The sequence below is a fragment of the Micromesistius poutassou genome (assembly GCF_964030765.1).
Source record: "Micromesistius poutassou genome assembly, chromosome: 20".
Taxonomy (NCBI): domain Eukaryota; kingdom Metazoa; phylum Chordata; class Actinopteri; order Gadiformes; family Gadidae; genus Micromesistius; species Micromesistius poutassou.
The window spans coordinates 13,381,316-13,404,818 of NC_140290.1; the positions used below are offsets into that span (position 1 = coordinate 13,381,316).

At 49.9% G+C, this 23,503-nt stretch overlaps 2 protein-coding genes across 3 annotated transcripts; both read right to left on the reverse strand.

The window, feature by feature from the left end:
- Window positions 1-850: 850 nt before the first annotated feature.
- stmnd1 (stathmin domain containing 1) lies at window positions 851-5,409 on the reverse strand (the record flags this gene model as incomplete). Its single annotated transcript, XM_084484877.1, has 6 exons — window positions 851-856; window positions 2,348-2,497; window positions 3,830-3,961; window positions 4,378-4,526; window positions 5,026-5,164; window positions 5,341-5,409. The coding sequence occupies 6 exons, from the start codon at window positions 5,407-5,409 to the stop codon at window positions 851-853; spliced, it is 645 nt and encodes a 214-aa protein (XP_084341003.1).
- An 805-nt stretch (window positions 5,410-6,214) lies between these two features.
- Window positions 6,215-23,327, reverse strand: nup153 (nucleoporin 153; the record flags this gene model as incomplete). Of its 2 annotated transcripts, none has more annotated exons than XM_084485088.1 (22): window positions 6,215-8,147; window positions 8,692-8,860; window positions 9,404-9,676; window positions 10,190-10,495; window positions 11,337-12,341; window positions 12,455-12,649; window positions 13,186-13,857; window positions 14,467-14,571; window positions 14,704-14,788; window positions 14,884-14,982; window positions 15,101-15,274; window positions 15,689-15,827; window positions 15,959-16,011; window positions 16,141-16,281; window positions 17,416-17,469; window positions 18,972-19,016; window positions 19,136-19,252; window positions 19,675-19,803; window positions 19,923-20,062; window positions 20,163-20,441; window positions 20,605-20,818; window positions 23,196-23,327. In XM_084485088.1, 22 exons carry the CDS (start codon window positions 23,325-23,327, stop codon window positions 8,060-8,062), a joined length of 4,614 nt encoding a protein of 1,537 aa, XP_084341214.1. In that variant the 3' UTR covers window positions 6,215-8,059. The 2 variants fall into 2 exon arrangements, with proteins under 2 accessions (XP_084341214.1, XP_084341213.1); XM_084485087.1 differs by having other exon boundaries at window positions 20,163-20,444.
- Window positions 23,328-23,503: the final 176 nt, after the last annotated feature.

Here is a 23,503-nt window from a genome sequence, read left to right on the forward strand (position 1 = left end):
TGATGACCGCAACTCTATTTCTCGTTGGAAACGATGTCGAGATGAGATGCCGTCTTGTTCACAACAAGTAGGCCACAGACTCAACTGAGGAGGGTATGTACGGTATCCCCTTCGAAACCCAATAGGGAACCGCGTCTTTATCTGCGTTCTTCTGGCTCGGTCAATATTTTATTCATGTGGACACACGCCCTTTAACGCCAGAGTGGAGTCGCCTTAACAGAGGCCAGAGTTGGGTTTCAGGACAGACAATGGGGGGGTCAGGTTGCTCCCCCTATCGCATGCAGCACGCTGACTGGCCACTATGTAGCCTGGTGATACATGAATAGCCTATAATGATATTCAGTAGGAGACTTTATAATGTAGGCTAGTAATAATAAGAAAAGTAATAATAGCATATTGACGTTGTCCTTATAATTTTAAGGCAACTAGAGGCCATTTTCAAGATGATTCGGCCATGAGGAGGGGGTTTAAAAGTCCTGCCCGTATTTTATGTTTTGGGTTAGTTATCTGAGGAGTGGACCGCAGTTATTCTGCCAGTGAGTAAATGGCTTACTGACAAAGAAAATCTAAAGGTCAACGGTCACTGAAACCGCTCACTTCAGCTGATCAACACTTTAAGCCAATTATTACTATCAACCCCCTAAAAACGACATCATGTTTTACTTTGACGCTTAGATTAAACTAAATTATTATTATAAACGATATCAAGTAAAAAATGTAGGTAAAACCTACCTACAATGACCACTGATTCTAGGTACCCTTTGAAATGTAAATTGAATACAGTTTGTTATCTATCTATCTATCTATCAATCTATCTATCTAAATCAATGGTCATGATACAGTGGCTCCACTATATCTTTTCAACACAAAGAAACACAAGCTGAAGAAACAAAGGAGCTTTATTGATCAAGAATAAACTGTACAATTTGTCTTCCAGTCCCTACAAAACAAACACGTATATATCGAACAGCTTTTAATAGAGGCGCAATATAACGAGTAAAGCATCGACAACCCTTCAATTGAAACGGCACCATCTTGTGTCCAATAAGAGAACTGCGCCCCCTCGGAAAAAAACAAACAAACACATAAATACATTAATTATGTTTCCCTTATAACTATAATATAATATAATATAATATACATTTTTATTGGCATAAAGATTACAAAGGAGAATATTCAAGAACCCAATAGCAGTTGTGGAAATATTACATTGTATTTGAAATAACCCTCATATTCCATTTAGTTTACAGCGTTTGAGGTAATATATTATAATCCTGCCCGTATTTCACTTCAACGTAAAAACACGGTCCCAATATCCCCATTAGCTTCGTTTATGCTGTGGTAGTTTAGTTTGACAGGTTTATTTTATTCTAATTGGCCGTAGTAACTCTCAACTGTAATGGCTCGCTAAGAGGAACCACGCACGACTACTTTTAGGAGATTGCCGCCATCTAAAGGTTAAAATACACAAAGACAGTACGACTGATTTATTTCTACTGCTCCTCCGATTAAAAATATTCTCTTTGTTCACAAAAACTAGTAATTCACCAATTAATTACTCACCCCTCAGAGACTGGCATGCCAGGAGAAATGCTGTACTCCCATCCATTTGTGATACATAAAGTTGACCATAAGTGCCACCATCAGCGAGTTGAGCACCCTCTGGTGGTACACTATATGGGTTATCAATATTGTTGTATTTTCTATTCTACTTGAAAAAGTAGACGCTTCCTGTAATTTTAGTTATGAACTCAAAAATATTGTATTATTCAACTCAACTTTCTGTGAGAACCCTTATTAAGTGTCTTGTAGCAGTGATTGATTGATGGACTGGTCTTGTAGCAGTGATTGTGTGCGCATTTTATTGTTACGTGATTTCTCTGCTTGAGATGGCGTTTAACCTCTCAAGGGTTCGAAAATTCCCCAAAGTAGTATGGCAGTGATTGAAATCAATCACCGAGCAGACACACACACACTTACTCAGTCACACACAGACACACACCCTCCCCCCCCCCCCCCGCCCACACACACACACACACACACACACACACACACACACACGCTCTCTCTCAGTTGTCAGGTGTTAAAACGTGTCGTTGGAAGGATTATTCTGGAAGGAGGGGTCGCTCTCAAACTCCCCTGAGGCTGTGTGGAGCTGTCCCACCTGGAGCCCCTCCTCCTGGACCGGACCGCCGTCGCCTCCCTCTCTCTCCCCGCAACCATTTAACGCCACTTCCTCTCTGGCCTCCTCCCATTCCTCATCCCCCCCGCTGCTGTCTTGTCCCTCGTCCTCCTCCTCCTCCTCTTCTTCCTCCCCCCCCTCTCTCGGCCCCCCGGCCTCTCTGACCTGGGTGTGGGCCTGGGGGTCGGGGGTGACGGTGGTGGGGGGTGTCTGGAGCGTCCGGCCCTCTCGGGGGTACGGGTCTTCGATCTCGGTCAAGACGGCGGGGGGCGCTCGGACCCGAGCCGACTTGGTCCTCAGTCCCTCTTCGTTTGGCTGGAGAGGAGGGAAAAACATTAGGATAATCATGTTAACGTATATATATATATATATATATATATATATATACACACATATGTAACATAAAGAGAGAGGGGGCTCCTTTGGGTCCTTTAAGTCCTCCTTGCCCCACTACTATCCAAGGTCATTCACACAGGTGAGGTTGAGAACAATTAAAGCATACACCCAATATTGGAGCAGCTACCAGAGAGCTACAGGTTCACGCTTCTTAAACTAACCGGGAAGAGAGGTAATGACTCGTGTCATGATCCTGAACATGAGGCCAGCCCATCCGGCCCATCAGCTCCTCAATTTTGACTGGCAGTCAATTCACTTCCAAGGCCTTTGCCAATTTGATAGCATCAAATAAGAATATGTTTAGCTATTTAGCTATTAGGAGCCCAAATCCTATGGCCAGTCAGGCAAACATTTATGTTATGTCATGGGCGATGAACGATGAGGGTTTTTATACAGAAAACATTTAAGAAGGGTGAGCGAGACACAGAGCTCTGCTGTTACTGTCCTCTCTGTGGGGAAGAAAATAGCTGAGAGTGTTAGGAATGGGGGGGGTGTGTTATCCCCATGGTTACGACCCACACCAACTCATGATACTTTTTTAGTACCGCCGTTGTGTAACTTATGAGTGTTTTATTGAGCGATGTTGTATATGAATATGATATGTTGTATATGAAATGTACACCACACAAAGTAGCGTTAAGCTTTTATTATTATTATTTGTATTTAACCAACAACTGTGAACCAACAACAGGTTGTTGGTTCACAGTTGTTGATCTTAATGTTGTCACTTGCTGTGTGGGTGTTGGGTGTTTGTGGGTGAATGAAAAACTGTTGCTATTCTTAATGCTCTCACTTGCTGTGTGTGTGTGTGTGTGTGTGTCCGTTCTAGTGCTACCACTTTGTACAGTTGACAACAGTTAACAATAAACAATAAATAATATTATCTTTAAGAATAAATGTGCCTGCTGCGTGAACTGTGTGCGTTGCTGAATAGGGCAGCAGGCCTACGCTACTGCATTTTGTTATATTTTATAACATCGGTCATAACGGTGGTACTTGGGGAGACATATATTTTCTGAGGTGGTACGCGATATAAAAAGTTTGAGAACCACTGGTCTATACGATCCACTGCCGACAAGTGGCAGTCAAGTGCCTTTTAGGAGTCGGGAAGAGTTTGACCTCAAGCCAACGCAACGCAACGCAACGCAACACACACACACACACACACACACACACACACACACACACACACACACACACACACACACACACACACACACACACACACACACACACACACACACACAGTACCTGGTGTCTCTGCGCAGCCTGCTGCGTCTGGTGGTGGATGGGGTCTCTGCTGGGGGAGCTCTGGTCCTTCCTCTCCTTCAGAGCCTCCAGTCTGGCCGGAGGTCTCTGCCTGGGCAGCTCTCCGTCATCCAGCTGTCACATGCCCCGACCCCGCCGCACACACACACACACACACACACACACACACACACACACACACACACACACACACACACACACACACACACACACACAAAGACAAAGACACAAACACACACACGCATGTACGCAAGCACATGCACGCACACACACATACACACAGACACAAAGACACAAACACACACACGCATGCACGCAAGCACATGCACGCACACACACACACACACACACACACACACACACACACACACACAAACACACACACACACACACAAACACACACACACACACACACACACAAAACTTTATATATTTTAAAGTCAGCGTGAACTAGTTTGAGGTTTGAGACACATGCTTTGGCCGACGTGTGTATTCCTCTTGGTTTGGAGGCTGGCTCCCGGTGAACGCACCATGACGCCGTAGGCCTCCCCCGGGCCGGAGCCCCCCGCCCTGGGTGGTCCTACGGGGATGATACCCTGGTTCAGCAGCTGCTCCAGGATCTCACTGGAGCGGGGTCGCTCCACGGGAGAGCCGCGGCCCTGGAGGAGACCCGGGTTCCCTGCAGAGCAGGCACAAACACAAACCAGTAGAAATGGGCCCCTCCCAGTTAAGTCGGTGATGGGAGACTTTCGAAATAAAAAAAAAACCTCAATGAGTGTTCTGTCGACTGTTTGTTTGTGTTGTGAAATAGCCTTGTTCGTGACACAATGGGCGCGCTTGGTGGCGTGGAGTTTGGGGGGGGCCCTGCGGTGTTGATAGTAAGATTATTGTTTACACAGAGAGGGGTTGGGCCAGCCTTTTTTATTTGCAGGATATATTTGATGCTTTGATCCTATCAGTGATAGGATGCTTTGATTTTATTGATAACATTATATTATATCAGCCTTGACTACAGATGAATCCAGTTGTTTTTTTTGTTACGAGCTAGTTGAAATGTTACACATTAAGACATTACGAATACACAATATAAAAGAACAATGTTTTAGTATAGCATTCCATTACTTCATCGGTCTATCGTCTAATCTCGTGTTTCCTCTCTCTCCGGGTATCCGACTCACCCGTCAGAGGAGGGTGTCTCCTGGGCACCGCGCCAGGCAGCGTGGGGTCCTGCGAGCTCTCCACAACCACCCCGCTGTCCGCCGTCACCTTGGAGACCGCAGAGTCCCCGCGAGACCCGAGCTTACTGCCCGTCTCATCCTGGCAGAAAACAATAGGAAGTGTGGATGTATAAATTAGTAAAATACTTATATTATAATTGAATATTTGTGATATAACGTCGCCTTTCTTTAAGCTTACATTGAATTTAGGCCAAAGTTGGACACACTCACTTAAACTTCGACGCGTGCCATTTTAAAACGTAAACACCAGCCTACCTCCTCTTTAGTGAACTCATCACAGTGTATCGGTTCGACCGCCGTCGATGCCGAAGTTCCACATCCCATGTTGACCTGTTTGACGATCACAGAGTATTTATGATGCCTAATAAAACACGTATAACATACTAGGAAACGTGCGACGCGGACGCATTCCTTCAGAGAGAGAGAGAGAGAGAGAGAGAGATAACACGGCGCGTGTCGCCAGGGACTCCCGGCGTCGTCAAGGCCCGTTGCTACAATAAATCTGACCCGCGGTGACAAGAGGTGACCGAGGAGAGAGCCGCCGCGCGTGTCAAGGCCGGTACACCGAAACCACCCCCCGCGAAGTAATTCAACGAGATGTGCTTTGTTGCATGAGATGAGGTCGTTCGATTGTACTGCAATCCACGGCGCTATGACAGCCCCTGGCACACTTTAGATTCCGAGACGACTGTATAATGCATGAGGTGATAGGATGGACGCGGAATGGGTTAAACTTGCGATTTTTAGTGCTGCTGGCACTTGGTTCTATGAACATCCTTTACTGTACCGACAGCGATATATTGTTTCACTTTCTTATGCCAAATGTAATTACTGTAAGTCGCTCCGGATAAAAGCGTCTGCCTAATGCCCTAAATGTAAATTTATATGGCTAATAATCGGGCTCTTATAGATTGAGATCGTATTATGCAGTGAGGCACTTTCTCAAACCGGTACGAGCAGGTTACTTAATAGTATAACCTATTGCCAATTTGAATCAGGGTTGTATTACACACATTTGAATGGTTGGCTATTCCAACGCCTGGTCTAATTTGTCAAGAGAATAATTCAGTCAGCTTTTCACTTTTTTATAGTTTATTGATAGTAATTACCCATGGTTTTTATTTTATCACTCAACCAGTAATAATCATGGCTTTAAAATTAAATTGACTTCCTTATCATCCAAAGTCACCCTCGTCCATTTAAACAAGCAATAGAAAAATATATACTTAATACTTTATACAATACTGGTTTTGGTCCAAACAAAAGTGGATCAGAAAAGCCAATATACCTTTAGTCATCAAAGGCTTCCCAATTTGCATTTATGTTCCTTTTAAATGGATTCGGGCAACTTTGAATATAGGGATTTACATAATAAATTCTAAAGACAAAAAATGCAGAATGCAGAGTTGGTAACACACAGAATTTCAACTTCACAGATAAAAAAAAAAAAAAAACTATTTACAGGTTTTTTTATAATAATATTCGAAGGCCAATTAAGAGATTAAGAGGAAGAGGCAGAGAGGTAATAGGAGAGTTTAACTTGTCAGCAGGAGAGGGAGAGGATGGGAGGGAGGGAGAAACACAGAGAGCAGAGGTGAAGCCAGGCCAGGCGGCGAAAGAGTTAGAGCAGATTGAGGAACTACTCGTTTATACAGAAGTTCTGAGGAGAGAAGCAGACGTCTAAAAGGCTTCAACCCCTTCTCCCACCCGCCCCCTCTCCGTTCCGCAAGTCTGCCTCTTAGGGCTTGTTTGAAACACATTCATTTGCTATCTCACCTACGACAACAGGCCCCCTCCCCGCGACACACTCCAGAGGATTCAGTTCATATGCGCACGCACAAACACACACACACACACACACACACAAACGGTCAAAACACTGACACACAAGGGGCGCACTAGAGAAACATAATAATCTGCATGTACAAAAAAAACCATCATACACACCTCAAGTCTGTACATGAGGCGAGGAGATAGGAGGGAGGGACGCGGGGGGGGGGGGAACAAGCACGCTTCACCTGTCACACGGAAACACTCTTATCTCTGTACATACAGCACGCACACACACACACACACACACACACACGGCATTATCACCATGGCAACGTCCCATAGCTGCACCCGTGGCGGCGTCTCAATAAATGGAGAGCGCGCGCTCGGTGGTGGCGGCGGCGGCGGCGGTTGTGCGCAGCGGTTGCCGCCGGCGACCAGCCAAACAGCTCTCGCTACCCTCTGCGCGTATTGCAGCTCAATAACCTGATCGCCCCACAGCTGAGCGCGACGACGGGGGGCGTCGTGTACATTCGTACAACTCTTTAGATTCGCAGTTTTTGCCTTTGTAAATTTTTTTATTTTCCAAAAAAACGAGACCAAAAAAATAAAAAAAATAAAAAAAATAAAACGGAAAAAAAAAAAAAAGTCATGCCTATAGTCTAGCAGACAGACAGAAAAAAATAGAGAGATGACAAGTCTTGGGTTTGCTTGTTTCAAGATGCCGAGCAAAGACGTTCTTCACTCGATTGCGTCTCGGGAGGAGTCGTCGTTGTCGTCGTGGTTGTAGATTCTGATCACAGGTCTTATTCCGTTCCGTTTAAGAGGGTTAACCCTCACTAACCAGGTCACCCTCACTAACCAGGTCACCTGGTCCACACACCAGACGCCACTCTGAGGTGACCCCCCCCCCACCCCCACCCTGGTCCAGCCCTGCGGTGACCCTTAGGCGATGAGACGTCTCCAGTCCAGGGGGTGTTCCCTCACATGCCACGCCCTGCAGCAGGGGAGGGGAGGGAGGGAGGGAGGGGGGGGGGGGTGGGGGGGGTGGACGACTGGGGGCTGGTGGAGCACCTCCGGGACATCGGTCAGCCTTTCAGGTTCCGATTCTAAAGGTCAAAAGGTCAAGTCTAATTCAAGTCCAGGGTTGTGGGAAGCAGAGGGGCGAGGATGAGTCTGGGGGGGGGGGGGGGCAGGTGAGGGTTCACTTCCTGCGCCGTACCGCTGTCTTGATCTTACGCCCGGCGATGGGCGGCTGGCCGGCGGGGGACGCCGTGAAGGTCTTGGCCGACCTGGAGAGAGAGTCATGACATCATCGTCAACAAAGGAGAGTCACGACATCATCGTCAACAAAGGCTTCTGATCATCTAAAGAGGGAATCAACGGACAGGAGGGTAAAGGCAATGCCAGGTGGAGCAGGATAGGCACGGCACAAGTAGCAGTCACTACACCATGGACATCTAACGTGTGAAGAACTGTGCACTGAGCACACTTGTAATCAAAAGGGAGGTGGTCTTAGTTCCTTCGACCGTTTTCCATGCAATGCTTTAAATGCACGTGACATACATTTGAGACGGATGTGCAACCCTCAAGATGAAAAAAAAAATGTGCACAACTCTGCAGCTTCTCTTAACAACATCAGTAGCAGGAAAACCTTTTGACCCAATTCAGTGATCTGCAACCTCAAAAGCGCACGGGCCATAAAGTAGAACCACTTCACAGTTGAACGTGTCCTCATCCTCCTCAGTATCAGTCCTTCACGAGGGCCCCGTCCGGGGCTGCTGCAGACCAGCGCTGCGGGGGGGGGGGGGGGGGGGGGGGGAGCCTGATATTTACCCGATGTTGAACGCGGGCGGCTGGGTGAAGGCGAAACCTGCTTGAGCCGTCTGCTGGGGCGCCACGGAGGGGGCGGCGGAGAGGGCCGGGGGAGCGCCGCCTCCGAAGGCGAACACGCCCGTGTTGTTGGCGGGGGCGCCGAACGGAGTCGCACCGCCGAACTGGAACCCTGGGTCGGACAGACGAAATGCTTTGCGTTGAGTCGTGGTAGGTTGACTCGAGCAATCCACTGCATTATGTTGAGACAGACGCAGACGCATGGTTGTGATGTTCGTTTCAAATGTCTACCGCCATAGACCTCTGAAGAATGAGTCCCGCCTCCCATTATAAATGCTATTCTAACGGCACCGAAAATCAGTCGAAAAAAACCCAGTCGAGACTAGATGGAAAAAAGTGTGTAGTTCAAAACGTGACACAGCTTTTACTTCTTCGCCACCTAGAGTTTTGTTATGTACGATCATTCAAAAAACCCGTGTTATTCCCCATAGACATTTGACCGAGGGAACGGGGTGCCTCGGAGGCGGGACTTGTTCTTCAGAGGTCTATAGATGACTGGCACATGCTGTGGTCTCTAAAGGGCCGAGCGGTGCATCATTTCAGGAGGGCCGTCGTATCTCATGCTCTTGGCTCTCCCGGAACATCAATAGTCAGCTGATGTGCAGCCACGTCAAGATAACGGGGACATTTAGTCCAAGCAATCTATGTCACCGACCTGGCTGGGCTTGGTTGGGCACCACGCCAAACACAGGCGTGGCGTTGGCCTGCTGGCCGAACACGGGGGCCGAGTTGGACTTGGCCCCGAAGGCCGGGGTCTTGGCAGCCGGGGCGGAGAAGGGCGAAGGCGCCGGGGAGCCGAAGGTGGAGCCGAAGGCGGGGGGGGCAGACTGCGTGGCTCCGAAAGCGCCCGTGGAGGGAGCCTGGCCCGCCCCGAACCCGGAGGAGGGTGCCGAGCTGAAGACGAACGGAGAGGACGTGGAGGTGGGGGCTGGAGGAGCGCAGGGAGCAGAGGAACATTGACGTTGAGTTTCACGTATACTGACAAACTTGATGTTTGATGTTTGAGGGCGCACTCACACTAGGCAAAGTTGCCCTGTACCGTACCCACCCCCCCCCCCCCCCCACTGTGCCACTGGCCTGTGCTCACACTAGGCAATCTCAACTGGGCCTGAGTACGGTTGCCTCTTGTACATATAGCTTGCGTATCCGTGCGTGTGTGTGTGTCGGCTCATTAGCATCTGTACCGTGGCCTGAGCACACCTCGAAATTGAACTGTACTCGAGTACGGATGGCGTGCTCACACTAGACAAACGATCTAGACTTTAGGGGGCAAACGGTACAGATGGCCTAGTGTGAGTGCGCCCTGACACCGATTGGTCCACTGTGCGAAAGCAAAGAAGGAGCGGCGACAAACGGTTGTTTGTGCGTACTGTGATCAATCATCCAAAAAACGACCCATAAACAAAACTATATCGAATACAGACGGACTAAAGAAGCAGACCTGCAGACAGGCCGTGAGCCGGCACCACCTCGCCGAAGGAGAAGCCGGGGGGGTTGGCGGCGGGGGGGGCCGCACTGGCAGGGGCCCCGAAGAGGAAGGGCTGGGCGGCGGCCGGGCCGGGCGCCCCCGCGGCGGGGGCCGAAGACCCCTTGCCGAACATAAAGGTGCTGGGGGCTGGGCTGGCGGCGGCGGCGGCGGCGGGGGCCGGTGTCTGGGCGGGGCCACTGCCGAAGAGACTGGGGGCCGGGGCGGAGGAGGTGACGGGGGCCGTGTTGAAGGAGAACGGTTTGGGAGCGGCGGAGGGGTCTGGTGGAGAGAGAGGGAGGAACAGAGGGGGGCGGTGGGTCATGCTCTGTGGCTCTTATGGTGGACACTAGGCCTGGGCAATAAAGCAATAAATGATCGTATGGTGATAGATCTAGCAGCTGGGTTTGTTACACAAACACGGTTCCATACTTATTTACAATATTTGAGTGTTTTTCATTGTTGTATCGACATTGGAGTATTTATCAATGAAGAACAGTGGAAGGTCATATTAAGTGTTAAACAGAAGTGTTTAAATCCAGCACAGTAATTTCTAGTCTTTTTAGGTCATTAAAATTATCAATAGTCACCGATATCGATCAATATGATCAAGTTATATCATGATAGGTCTTTCAGCCATATCGCCCAGGCCTAGTGGAGACACTTCCAATGAAACATCCCAAAGAGGACCAAGAAACACAATCTCATAACCAATCCAACTTATTCCGCTATTTCCTATGATTCATAGCGGCATCGTGGATTATAGAGGATTCATAGTGGCCCGCCGGCTTTCCATTTCCGGTTGAGTGTTGTTTACATAGCGGCCAGCACATTTGCACCGCTAGCGCATATCTTGAAGGCTACGGCGATAGTTTAAAAATTAAAAGTTATATATTACATTAGGTCAAAATGGCAAGTGGATCCCGAACACGTCCTCTCACTAAAGCACCACCAGCTACGTATCCTCTCTTCCAACCGGAAATGGGAAACGGGACTGGTCGTCAATGCGGCGGTGCGCATTGTTTAGCCTGGACTAAGGCGGATACTTTAAATCCCTCAATGGATCCGGTTAAACGTGCCAACATCTCCATACTCTGTGAGGCAAACCAAAAAAAATCCAAACCTGCAGCACTTTGTCCAAAGCTGAAGGCCGCCTTGGGGACCTTGGCGGCCGCCGTCTCCCCCTTGTCGGCCGGCTTGCCGAAGGGGTACGGCGGCGGCGGGGCCTGCTCCTTGGCGGCGGCGGCGGCGTGGGGCGTGTTGAAGGAGAAGCCTCCCATCTCGGCCGGCGGGGACATCATGGTGGCGTCGGCTCCTTTACTGGCCGCGCCGAACATGAAGCCAGCCGGCTCCTTCTCCTCCGGCTTCCCGAAGCTGAACGCCGGAGCGGCGGTGGCGGTGACCTCCTTTTCCGTGGAAATCGTGGCACCGAAACTGGGCGTGGGCGAGGAGGAGGAGGCGGCGTTTGTGAGCGGCCCGCCCAGCCTCCCGAAGACGGAGCCGGCGGGCTTCAGTGAGGTCGTTTCGGCGGATGGTGCGCCGCCGCCGCCGCTGCTCGCGTTCTCCGCGGAGGACGAGGAGGGGAGGGTGAAAGTCACGGAGGGGGTGGACGCCGTGGCGCCCGCCGCCGCCATCGTTGTCGTCGTCTCGTTGGCTTTTGAGAGTCCGAAGGAGAAAGCGACGCTGGGGGTCTTGGCCTCGGCGCTGGCCGCCGCGGCTCCGAACAGCGACCCGCCGTTGTCTCCGAACTTGAAGCCGGGAGGACCTGCGGCGCCGGAGTCGGGCTGCTTGTTGTCCGCGGCGGTGGCAGAGTCAGTGCTGGCGGCGGTGCCGAACTTGAAGCCCCCCGAGGCGCCGCCGCCGAATTTGAACCCCGACGAGGCGCCGGCGTCTTTAGCGGGAGTCGCCGACGTGGCGGCTCCGGACGGGACGCCGAATTTGAAACCGCCGCCGCCGCCGCCGGTGGTGGAGGACGAGGAGGCGGAGTCTGAGAGGGCGGCCCCGAACTTGAAGCCCCCCGCGGTGTCGGAGGGGAGAGAGTCTGACGCCGACGTCGTACCGAACTTGAAACCCCCGGAACCCGAGGTGCCAAACGACGCGCCCGACGCGCCGAACGAAGAACTGAAACCTGCAGGGGGGGGGGGAAACACGTATGGGAAACATCAACACATGGGAAACGACAACATTCCTGGTTCCACAGGGGGGGGGGGGGGGGGAGGGGGGTGGGTTCTCCATCCTTACCTTTGGGTTCCACCGTGGCTCCCGGCTTGGCCGTCTGGCAGGCCACACACTGCACGTCTGCGGCCTTGTTCTGAACGCAGCACACGTCGCAGTCCCAGGCCCCCTCGGGCTTCTTGAACATGTCCCCGAAGCCCAGCCCGGGAGTGCTAGTGCTGGCCGGGGCGGCCGCCGACGCTGGGGGGGCTGCTGACGCTCCTGGGGGGGGGGAAGAGGTCACGTTAATGATATTAAGTATTATAGTATATAAGTATTCAGAACACAAGCTGAAGCATGAGCTTCAAATGACAAACCACACTACTCTTGTTGGTGAACAGTGACTATTATTATCAAAGTAAAGGCCTGTTTATGGTCCCACGTTCACGCAACGCAAGGGGGCTACGGACCCCTTACGTCCTTGCGGACCCTCCTTGCGTCCACCGCAAGGGCCTGACGTGCGCCTCCTAAAAATTTTAACCTTCCGTTGAGTCGACGCAGGCTGAAAGGGCTGTGATTGGTCCGCTCACTAAAACCCGACGCAGAACCATAAAGGTTCACGACTGACGTCAAACCGACTGCGTGGTCGTTGCGTTTGCGGGAACGTGGGACCATAAAGAGCCCTTAACGAGCACACTAACGAGACTCATACGCGCTCACTGCTGGATAAGAGTGTCTGCTTAACGTCGAAACGTAGAAACCTTGTCTTGTTCTAAATGGAATCCGGCTCAACCGTCCCATCGCCAAGGAGAACGTACCTGGCTTGGCGGTCATGCAGGCCACGCACTTTGTGTCCTGCGCCTTGTTGTCCACCATGCACGTGTCACACTGCCACGTGCCCTCCGGCTTCTTGAACATGTCCCCGAAGGAGGGCAGCGCCGTCGGGGGCGGGGCGGCGGCGGCGGCGGGGGAGGAGGCCTCGGGCGTGGCCGGGGCGAAGGCCGACGGCAGCGTCAGCGAGGCCTTGACGCCCGTGCCCGGCTTGGCGGTGTCACACGCCACGCACTTCACCGCCTCCGCCCGGTTCTGGACCAGACACGTGTCGCAGTCCCACATGCCCGCCGGCCGGGCGAACATGGCGCCGAAGCCCGCCGCCGCCGCCTTGGGGGCCGTCTTGTTGTTCTCGGTGGCGGTGGTGTTTAGCGGTTTGAAGCAGGACGAGGAGGAGAAGAGGGAGGAGGAGGTGGTGGGGGCGGTGGAGGAGGCGGATTTGGGCAGCTGTGTTCCACAGGCAACACACTTGGCGTCCGACTGTTTGTTCTGCACCATGCAGACGTCGCAGCTCCAGGAGCCCGCCGGGGGCTGGAACATGTTGCCGAAGCCAGTGGAGGAGGAGGAGGAGGAGAGGGCGGGCGAGGGGGAGGCCGTGGAGCTGGGCCGAGGAGCGCTGTTGGCACTGGGGGAGGTGGAGGTGACGGGGGAGGCGAAGCCTGGACAAAGAGAGGGAGACGGGGTCGTCAGTGTTTTTGAGACGCCCTGAAGCTGAGAGTCGGACATCTTGTATTGATCAGCAATAAATCCAAATAAATAAGAGATGCTCCGATTGATCGGACGCCGATCATGCTGGCAGATATTGTGCCATGTGACGTGAATTACTCGTGAATTCCACCCCCCCCCCCCTCCCCTGCATGCGCACATTGAAGCGGAACTTGCCATTTTAACAACCACAGTACATTGTCCATGCTTGGAACAGAAACTAGTGCTTGCCGCCTACCCAGAGCGGAGCAGAACGTTCTGCACTGGTGAGAACCGTACAGACTCAACTCTCCAACGGCTTGGCAACTCTGTTACTTCACATCTGTTCCTAAGGGATCCTGTTACCTCGTGTTTTTTTTTTTTTAATTCACTGAGTAATCATGCCACCAAAACATGCCACCAGATTATAATAGATAAAATATATGGAAGATTCCCATTCCCCTGCCATTATGTGATCAGCAATGATTGGCAGATCATGACTTTGGTGATCGGTAATCGGGCCCAAAAATGCTGATCGGAGCATCTCTACTAAAAAACAAAAACAAAACCCTAGTGGATCTCACCAGGTGATTTGAGGAGGTCCAGAACACTGCCCTGCTTCAGGGTCTTGGCTGGTTTAAAGGGTCCGTCAAACTCCTCTGTGCTGTTATTGCTTGTAGTGGACTTAACTGTGGGAGAGAAAAAAATAATAATAATAAAAACACAGCACCAGCCTCAATTAAGCATTCATCCTTTAGGCAGACGCATACATGTGGCGTGACATCCCCACCGGGATTTTCTCCGACGTGACAGAAGCCTACCTGCTGCCTCCATGGGTGTGGCCAGCTTTCCATTTGACATGGAGGAACCCATTTTTGCTACAGGGGCACTGAAGGTGAATCCAGCCTAAAACAAGACGGCGAGCGTTACAAACACATTCTCCTTCTGACCGTTTACGAGCGTTCTCAGTTCCAAACCCTTCCGTCCCAGCCCATACGTACAGAGGGGGAGAAGGAGGGTGGGCTAGCAGCGGTCGCCTTGACGATAGGAGAGGAGAAGGTGAACGGTAGACAGGGGGGTGTTGAAGCCGCAGAAGGTTCCTACGAAGAAAACCCCCCCCCCGAGCAATAAGAACACAAGCGATAGGAAACAAGACCCATCCACCTCGAGAAAGGTCACTTCCGCTGGTCCACATCCAGGGGCCGTGGGGGACCCTACCTTTTCTGCTACAGTTTCCTTGGCTGGGGATGCGGGCGTGGCGCTGGGCCGGGGCTTTGTGGTGGCGGCGGCGGCGGTGGTGGTGGTGGTGGGCAGGGTGGAGAAGCTGAAGGTGGGCAGGCTGAAGGCGCTGATGGGGAGGGAGATGGCTGGCAGGTCGGGGACCTCGGCCGCCTGGAGGTGGGGGGGGGGGGAGAAGAGCGCAGGCAGGGCTATCACGGTGCACACACACACACACACAAACACAGCTTGATCGCTATCGATGCTTCTGTATTCAACAACATGCCCTGATCCAGGATTAATATTCATTTATTTACCACTTAAGTCAGTTGTGATATTAGTCAGTTGTGATACCGTAGACAAGGTGCTCTACTCAGTAGAGGGTCGTTTAACACAAAGAACTTTTCTTTGTGTTAGAGACGAAACTAGAACTCAAAAACTAGAACTCGCCGAGGTCCCAGAGGCGGCCTTCAGCTTTGGACAAAGTGCTGCAGGTTTGGATTTTTGTTTGCCTCAGAGAGTATGAAGACGTCTGATGTTTAACAGGAAGTGCATCAAAACTAAGGGGTAGCGTCTCTGGTCCCCCACCTCGTCGTCGTCAAGGCGTTTAGAGGAGGGCCGCGTGGTGGTCCTCTCCCTCTTCATCTTGCCCCCTCCCCCGACCGCCGAGCTGCTGGCTGCAGGAGTGCTGGACAGAGGGTAGTCGGGTCTGCTACAGTTGGTTGTGCTGTGTGGAGGACGAGCAGCAAAACTCAAGTCACACAGGTGAGACGTACAATACATAAACACATACATACTTAAGAGCCCCGTTTACCTCCCAAACCACGGGACGGACCGGGTAGGGATGGGACTACGTACCTTTGAGAAGGACCCGGGCTTGCATCTGGCAAGTGTGATGATTGTATGCTGGGCTGGAAGGGCAGGAACGGACACAGGGGAGTTAGCACACAAGGCTTATAAAAAAAAAAATAAAGGTGTAGTGCGACGTGAAACGTACACGTGGAGGACTATAAACGGACGAGGGGGGAGGCGGTACTGACCGTGTCTCTGGAGGTTCTGTCCAGGAACCGGCCCTGCCCCCCGGGGGTCAGGGAGGGCCTGAAGGAAACGGAGCGGTTCCCTGAGACGGCGGCGGCGGTCGGGACCATCATCTTCTGCACCGGGGGGAGGGAGGGCTCCATCTGAGGGGACAACAGACACACGTCAAGGCCACTGAGACGAATCCCCGCATCTACAGACAGAACACCGTCAACGATGGCCTCGTCGACAGACTATGATCAGGGGGCGTCTTGAGGTGAGGCTAGTCGAGAGCCGTACATCGATCATGAGGGATGTGTTAAAGGGATGGTTCGGAGTGAATTCACCCGTGGGTCCTTTGCACCATGACATCCGGACAAATACCCCCTCAGAAGCTTTTTTCCCCCTTGGTCGAACATTGGTGACGTTAAGAGTTTTCAGCCGACTGGCTTTAGTACTGGCGCTGATGGAACCTGTCCTGTATCTCGTAAATTACCCCACTAATAATGCTTGGAACGTTACCACACTTCTGTCAGTAGTACAAATAGGGTCTGTACTCATAAAACGAGGCATTGTAAAGTTCGCAAGTCCACCAGGAGTCCATTAACAATAACACAATAACACAGCCTCAACTGTCTGCTGCTAACACGACCGCTGCGTCGGTGCCGATTCCGGGATTTGGGGAGTAAAAGTCAACCGCAAAACTCACAAGTAAGTGTGAGGAAAAGGCTAGTGAATTCAACACTCCATAGAAATGTATTGACAACTGAAACAATTTAATTATTTCCGTCGTCAATATTTTTATGATATTCCTGTGGCGGTCAATGGCCGTTTGTTTGGGTCTGGAGACGCAGCTGTCCCAGCTGGCGCTTTCCAGCTGTTTGAAAAGACCCGCAGGCCGCGCCAATCCAGAGCCGGAACTAATCAACAACAATGGCCTGCACCACATACACCACGTACACAAGCACCAAGACATTGGCCACGCTACAACACACAGACCATGTGTGTGCGTGTTTGTGTGTTACACACAGGCACACATGCACACCAAACAGCTGTGCCTTGCTAAAAAGGAATCTTGTTGAGTAAAGCGGTAAGTAGGCCAACAGGCAGTGGGACAGTGTGCTGCCTCCATAAGCCAAATCCCAACCGCCAAGTCATCTGTTGAGCTATAGAGAGCTCCTGTAATAGTCCACACACCCTGGGATAGCCTCATGTAGCCGCGTGTGCTCGGACTAGGGACGAAAACAAAAACAACTGACCAAACCACCCCTCAAGGCGCTGGTGGCAGATTGACTTACCCGTTTCTTTTTGGCCTGGAAGTGTGAATAGTCTAGATTTGTACCGTCCATTGACTGCATAGAGCGGGGGAAAAACAGATTGCAGTTTGAATTAGACACTCAGTTCAACATAATTCAGATTTTCTATTGACATTATTTCCCCACTGCTCTTCAATCTCTCCCATATTGATGTTAAAAATACGAACGCCAATGGCTGAAAACGTGATATATATATATATATTAAAAAAAAAAAAAAAAAAAAAACAGCCACGCTAACTAGGGGTGCAAACGTGCTTGAGTTGCCAAGTACACGTCAAGGATACGAGTCCCAGTGTATCTCGCGACCAGGAGTGTGCCCATAGATATATATACTGACTAGATATCGCATTTGGCTTCTAAGCATGCGTCAACAATGCCGCCATCTTGCCGCGGTGTAACCATCCACCTGAATGAATGAACGTCGATGGGGCAGAGGTCCTTTCCCAGTCTAAATCACTCTAAAATGCCTTATTTTGAGGCAATATTCAAGCGGGTTGGTTTCTGACATAGGTCAGACGTGTAATGATAGTAAAAAAAAAATTTTAAAGTATTTTTAATCTATTTTTACTAGCATTACCACAAATACACGTTTGACCTGACCCGATTGAAGATTTCCTTTAAAAAAAAAAAAGAGTTTTAGAGTGATTTTGACTGGGAAAGGACTTCTGTACCATCGACATTCATTCATTCAGGTGGGTGGTTACCCCGCGGCAAGATGGCGGCGGCATTGACGTATATGTTCCACTGAACAGCGCAGCTCAGGCGATATCTAGTCAGTATAATATATATATATATATATATATATATATATATGGAGTGTGACCAGGAGACGTGGCTACCAAGCAAAGGAGTTGGGAAGCAGCACTCCTATCTATAGAGCCATCATTTGGTACATTTTTCTACACAATAGGCAAATTACAATTACAAGTAAACCAGATACGTCTCACTTTTGAACATTTCCCCAACGGATAGAACATTAGAATTAAGCAATAGATCACGACAGGCTGTGGTATGTTCTCATTATACCACAGTTAAGGGGGTTACGTAAGTATGGCGAAATTAAAGTCATAGACACCCTCAATTTTGAAGTGAGAAAGTCGGAAAAGCATTTTTTTTAACGAATACAAAAAAGTAGTCCCTCCTGGCTGCCTGCAAAGTGTACGGCTATGCAACACACTGTAGCATCCTTCAGACAGAAGGCTAGGCTAGAGACGGTAGCTTGGTTTGCAATTTAGCCTACTATCGAGTTCACTCACCGTGTGCCTATTGCTTTACAACATTTCCACCCTCTCCAGCAATCAACATATTTTTAGGCTTCAGTGAACTATGCTATTGCTTTTATATATAAATAAACAACCGTTCCAGTTAGGCGCGGAGTGATACGGAACTCTGTAAACTGAACGGGCGTCATAGCTGTGTGTATACGCTCAATATACAACAGTTGGGAACCAATCAGATTGCTTGATTTAAGCCACCCGTTTTATAATCGTTTTTATAAGTGTGTTGAGGTGTTTTGGTGCTGCATTCCTTGTGCTTACCGCTGACATTGGGGAAGAGGCGACAGAGGGGATTCTCTTTGCGTCCTGTTTTGGGGAAACAACACAGAAATTACAGATAACAGTCTTCTAGATGAATGTTAAATATCCCTTGAAAGAAAAGTTGGATCATCAGCTTTTCTCCGTGTTGTGGAAGGGGAACTCACGGCCAGGGGGCTGGACATGCGTTCCAGGGATTGCAGGATGCGCCGTGCCGTGCCGCTCGTTACCCCGCAGGGCGTCGCTCCGGCGGGCCGGGCCTTGATCTGCCTCCTCACCGGCGCCTGAGGGTCGACCAGGTCAAGCACTTGGGAGTCAGTCTCCCGTTTCTACACATTGCTCTAGTACGGAGTTCTCTCTGATAACACACTTAATTCCGACGGGGCAACGCGTGACAACTCCTCAATGCCCATCTCGTATTACGTAGACCATCATCTACTATCATTAGTTATGAATAGCAGCCCACAGCGTATATAAGTGTTGCGCATTTTTTTATATATATATATATATATATATATACACACACACACACACACACACACACACACCACGGCCTTCACACATGGGAGAATATATGGACTGAAGCTCATGAGCTTGCCCTCTGGGCTTGGCTAATGCTCTGACGCATCCAGGAGCCATGTAACCACCTTGCTGTTTCTGCATTGCTGTCTGAACTCAGCATAAGGGATGACGGTGGATGCCTGACCTGATAAGGTGTGCTGGGCCGTGTGCGCAGGCTTCTGGCTGCAGCAGCCCCTCCGTAGGTGGTCTTCCCCGGGTAGAAGGGAGAGTCCCCCAGCTGGCTCGAGTTGAGCACTGTGCTGTTCAACGTGGACTGCGGAGTAGAAAGCGCCGCGGTCAAGTCAAGCCACTACAAATGAATAGTGCGTAAACAAACAAAAGGTGAGACCCCGTTCGAGTTCCACAACGTGAATGTCGGGCATAGAAACTAACGTTAGAGGAAGTTCCAAAAACAGAGAGGTTGAAGGCGGGCTTCTTGAGACTGGACTGGGAGGTGTGGGCCCCTGAATGTGTTCTGTCCGACTCTGGGGACCAGAGGCGAGGCACCGCCACCATCTTGGAGGCGGGTACATCTAGAACGCAAAAACAATTACAGAACGTCAACTAGTTTGCTCAAGGGACCGGATTAGTCTTGTGTACTTACTACGTGGATCAAAGTACCAAACGACAGACCTTTTTCGGAGGCTCGGGAGGAGAAGCCACTAGTGGTGGAGATGTTGTCATCTTCGTGCTGGGAGAGGTTGTCCTTGATCTCCTTCACCAGGGAGAAGCCCGTGGTGAAGGGCCCGGGGACTGAGGAGGTGGAGGGCGGAGGGAAGAGGCTGCTAGGGGGCCCTAGGAGGGGTGAGGAGGCCTCCAGCAGGGGGAAGTGGAGGGGGTGAGAGCGATTCAACGGGGGCCGTGACAGGACATTGTCCTGCAAGTTCAGCGAGGCCTTGCTGGTCGAAGGCTCTGCTGGTCGGAAATGGGAATCACAAGAGCGAGAGTGTGGGATCAGGTGGTGACCAAAAGCTTTATTACCACATTTGCCCAACACGGTTGCCCAAAATAACAGCAGGTACACAGAAAACACGCAGTGGCCCAAATCAGGTATACATAAGACTGCATCCCTCACCTGTGTGACTGGTGCTGGGCTCTGGGGAGTCCCATCCGTCGTGGGGTGGTGGTCCCTCCTCACTGCCGTTGGGTGGGAGGGTCTGGTTGTCCTCCTCCAAACCCTGTATGGCGCCACCCTCCTCGGCGGGATCCCCGCCTTTAAAGTACTTCTGTAGCCAGGACGGAACGATGCTCTTCACCGTGTTGGTCACTCGATTGATCAGGCCTGACTGCTGCAGAGAGAGCGAGGGAACCAGCCAGGGGGAGAGAAAGAGTCATGGGTCGGCAGAAATATAATAATAATTATAATAATAATAATGCCAAAACACTGATTGTTGTCTAACACTTTATATCTCATAGTGTAAATACTAGCAGTGCTATTGGTAATAATAAAAAACCTGCAGATATATGCAAGGTATAGCCATACTTCTCTAAAGTAGAAAGCGTAAATTAATCATAAATTCTGCAGAGTTAGTTTAGTGCATTATAAAGCTTGGTGAATTTAAGATAGTGTGTCGTAGATGGACTATACAGCTGTCAATTAAACTGAAAATGTAGTCAGTAGCGAGTAGAGAGTACAAGAAGGCACCCTCAGGATATGGATTATTGTATCCTACATTCCTGAAGTTGCAGCATGAGAAACAAAGAAGTGGATTCAATAGCCTGCACACCTCTTTGTATACATGCTGTCAAACTAGAGGGAGCTTTCCCCTCCTGATAGAAGCCATGGGTGCCTCTTGCTTATATGCTTATCAGTTAAGCACACCAAGGAGGTCGACTGCACTACAACATGTCTGCACCCTGCCACCCTAAAAGCAATCTACGCCGACAAACCATCAACATTCTGACCGGTACACTTCAGTGAAAACCACAACGCTTAAACTGTACATGTTTAGTTCAATTATATAACCGTTGGCTCCTGTGTGTAAAGGGCTTACAGAGAGGGGCCGTTCTTTGGTGGACTGTGTCATAGGGAACACAGGGGCCGGTGCACAGAGCCTATGCATGTGTCATTGTTCTCACAGGAAGCGGCCCCAGGTTGGGCTGAGGGGAGGTTTAATCTGGTTGCACTCGGTGGACTGTTACTAAAGCATGCCAGTACTCTGAAGGAGCACAACACCCTTGCAGACCCAGTGAGCTGAGGCTTCCAACACCAGTTACCCCGCTCTATTCGAGAAAACCCGACCTAAACGCAGCATGGCTTTAGGTTTCATTTTACAATATGTAGAAAACCATGTCAAAGCGTACACATGGAATGCCCATCAGTTAATTTATGTTTGGACAAAGGGATACATTGAAGACTCATTGCCTTTCACAACAGTAAAGTAATATCACCAACCCGCAACCTCTGGACACTACGCTCACCGAAGAGTTAATAATTTCCGAGACCACGGCCGCAAGCAAAACAATTAATTTCATCCAACTTTCATCCATTTTACCTGAAGTGGCCACTCAACACTAACACTGTGTTAAATAGTGTCTCAAATACACGTAATTAACCCTGGATACACTAGACCGTTTTGTTTCGTTGCTCGCGTTGATTTGAATTGCAAACCAAGTCCAGTACAAATGCAAACTCCCACCGTTTTGAGGCTTGTGTTCACGCAGTCGAACACGTTTTGCAAGAACATTTGTGACATACGTAAACATAACCCATCGATGCATTTTATTGTGTCCCTATGCTGATCAATAAGGACACACGGACATGTAAAAACTGATAGTTAATCTTTAAAACGATAAGTGTTCTAGTGGCCTTGGTTTTCATTTCTTAAAGCAAATATACCGGTCTACCCAAAATCACATGTCTATGTCGCATGTTAAATGCTCAGTGACAATACACCAATTCGCAAATCCCTTATTCATTTTGTCAGGAGAAGTTATATGCCCTAAAACACTGGATTGTTTCATAGTAAATACCAATCTCTGCAATCCCCCTGAAAAGCGAATGCGTAAACCATGTGGGTCTCCAATTAGTCAATGCTTCCTACGCAATACAGCTGGCAGAGATTTTGGCAATGCTTTCTCTGCATATTTCCTTACGTAACTTATTCTCATAGATATAACACGAATGTGAATAGTTATGGACAACGCCTAGCGTGTGTCCGAGCGTCAGGTGGATATATCTGAATATTGTGCGATGGATACATCTCAGACAACAATGCGCTTCTAGCTACGGCTAACCTAGCTAGCGGTAACACCGGCTCAGTTGAATCCTACTTCCATGGCATTTCCCAAGTTAGCTGACAGCTAGCTGCTCCGTAGGAACACTGTAGTCACCGGGCGCTAATTGTACATACGCCATCTGAATGTGATGTTCTAGCGAAAATAATTATTCCAAGAAATTAGTCCCATCAGGTTTTTCACATGTCAAGTCAATCGCGATCGTTACTTCTCTTGGGTCATTTGTCGGCTAAAAACTAGCATCTAGTCGGCTAATGATAGCTAGCATTTCCCTGACATGCTAGCAGCGCGTGGAGGCCATGAGCGCTATCGGTAGGCCACAAAATAGATCTAACAAAACAATAAACAAAGATAGGAAGTAAATGGCATGATTGTAACGGTGATCCAATCAATGCAATCAATAAAAAAAATAACTTTCATCCATTTTACCTGTTTGTTCTTGGCGTAAGGTTTAGAGGCAATATGATATCTTCTGCTTCTAATTTTCCCTCCACCCGTGGCCGCCATGGCTTGTTCGTTTGAGTGTCTATCGGTCTCTCCTCGGCGCCGGATAGCTGTCATCCACTACAGCGAGCCTTTAGGAGCAGGAACTATGGGAAATGGAGTAGCCACACATACAAACAAACGTCTCATGCCGCTAGATGAGGTTGAATGAAAAGTAATCATTGGCACCGCCAAAAATCATAAATCGTTCCTCTTTACAATTGTTTATTTGAGCATTTCTGTCTGGCTGGAGT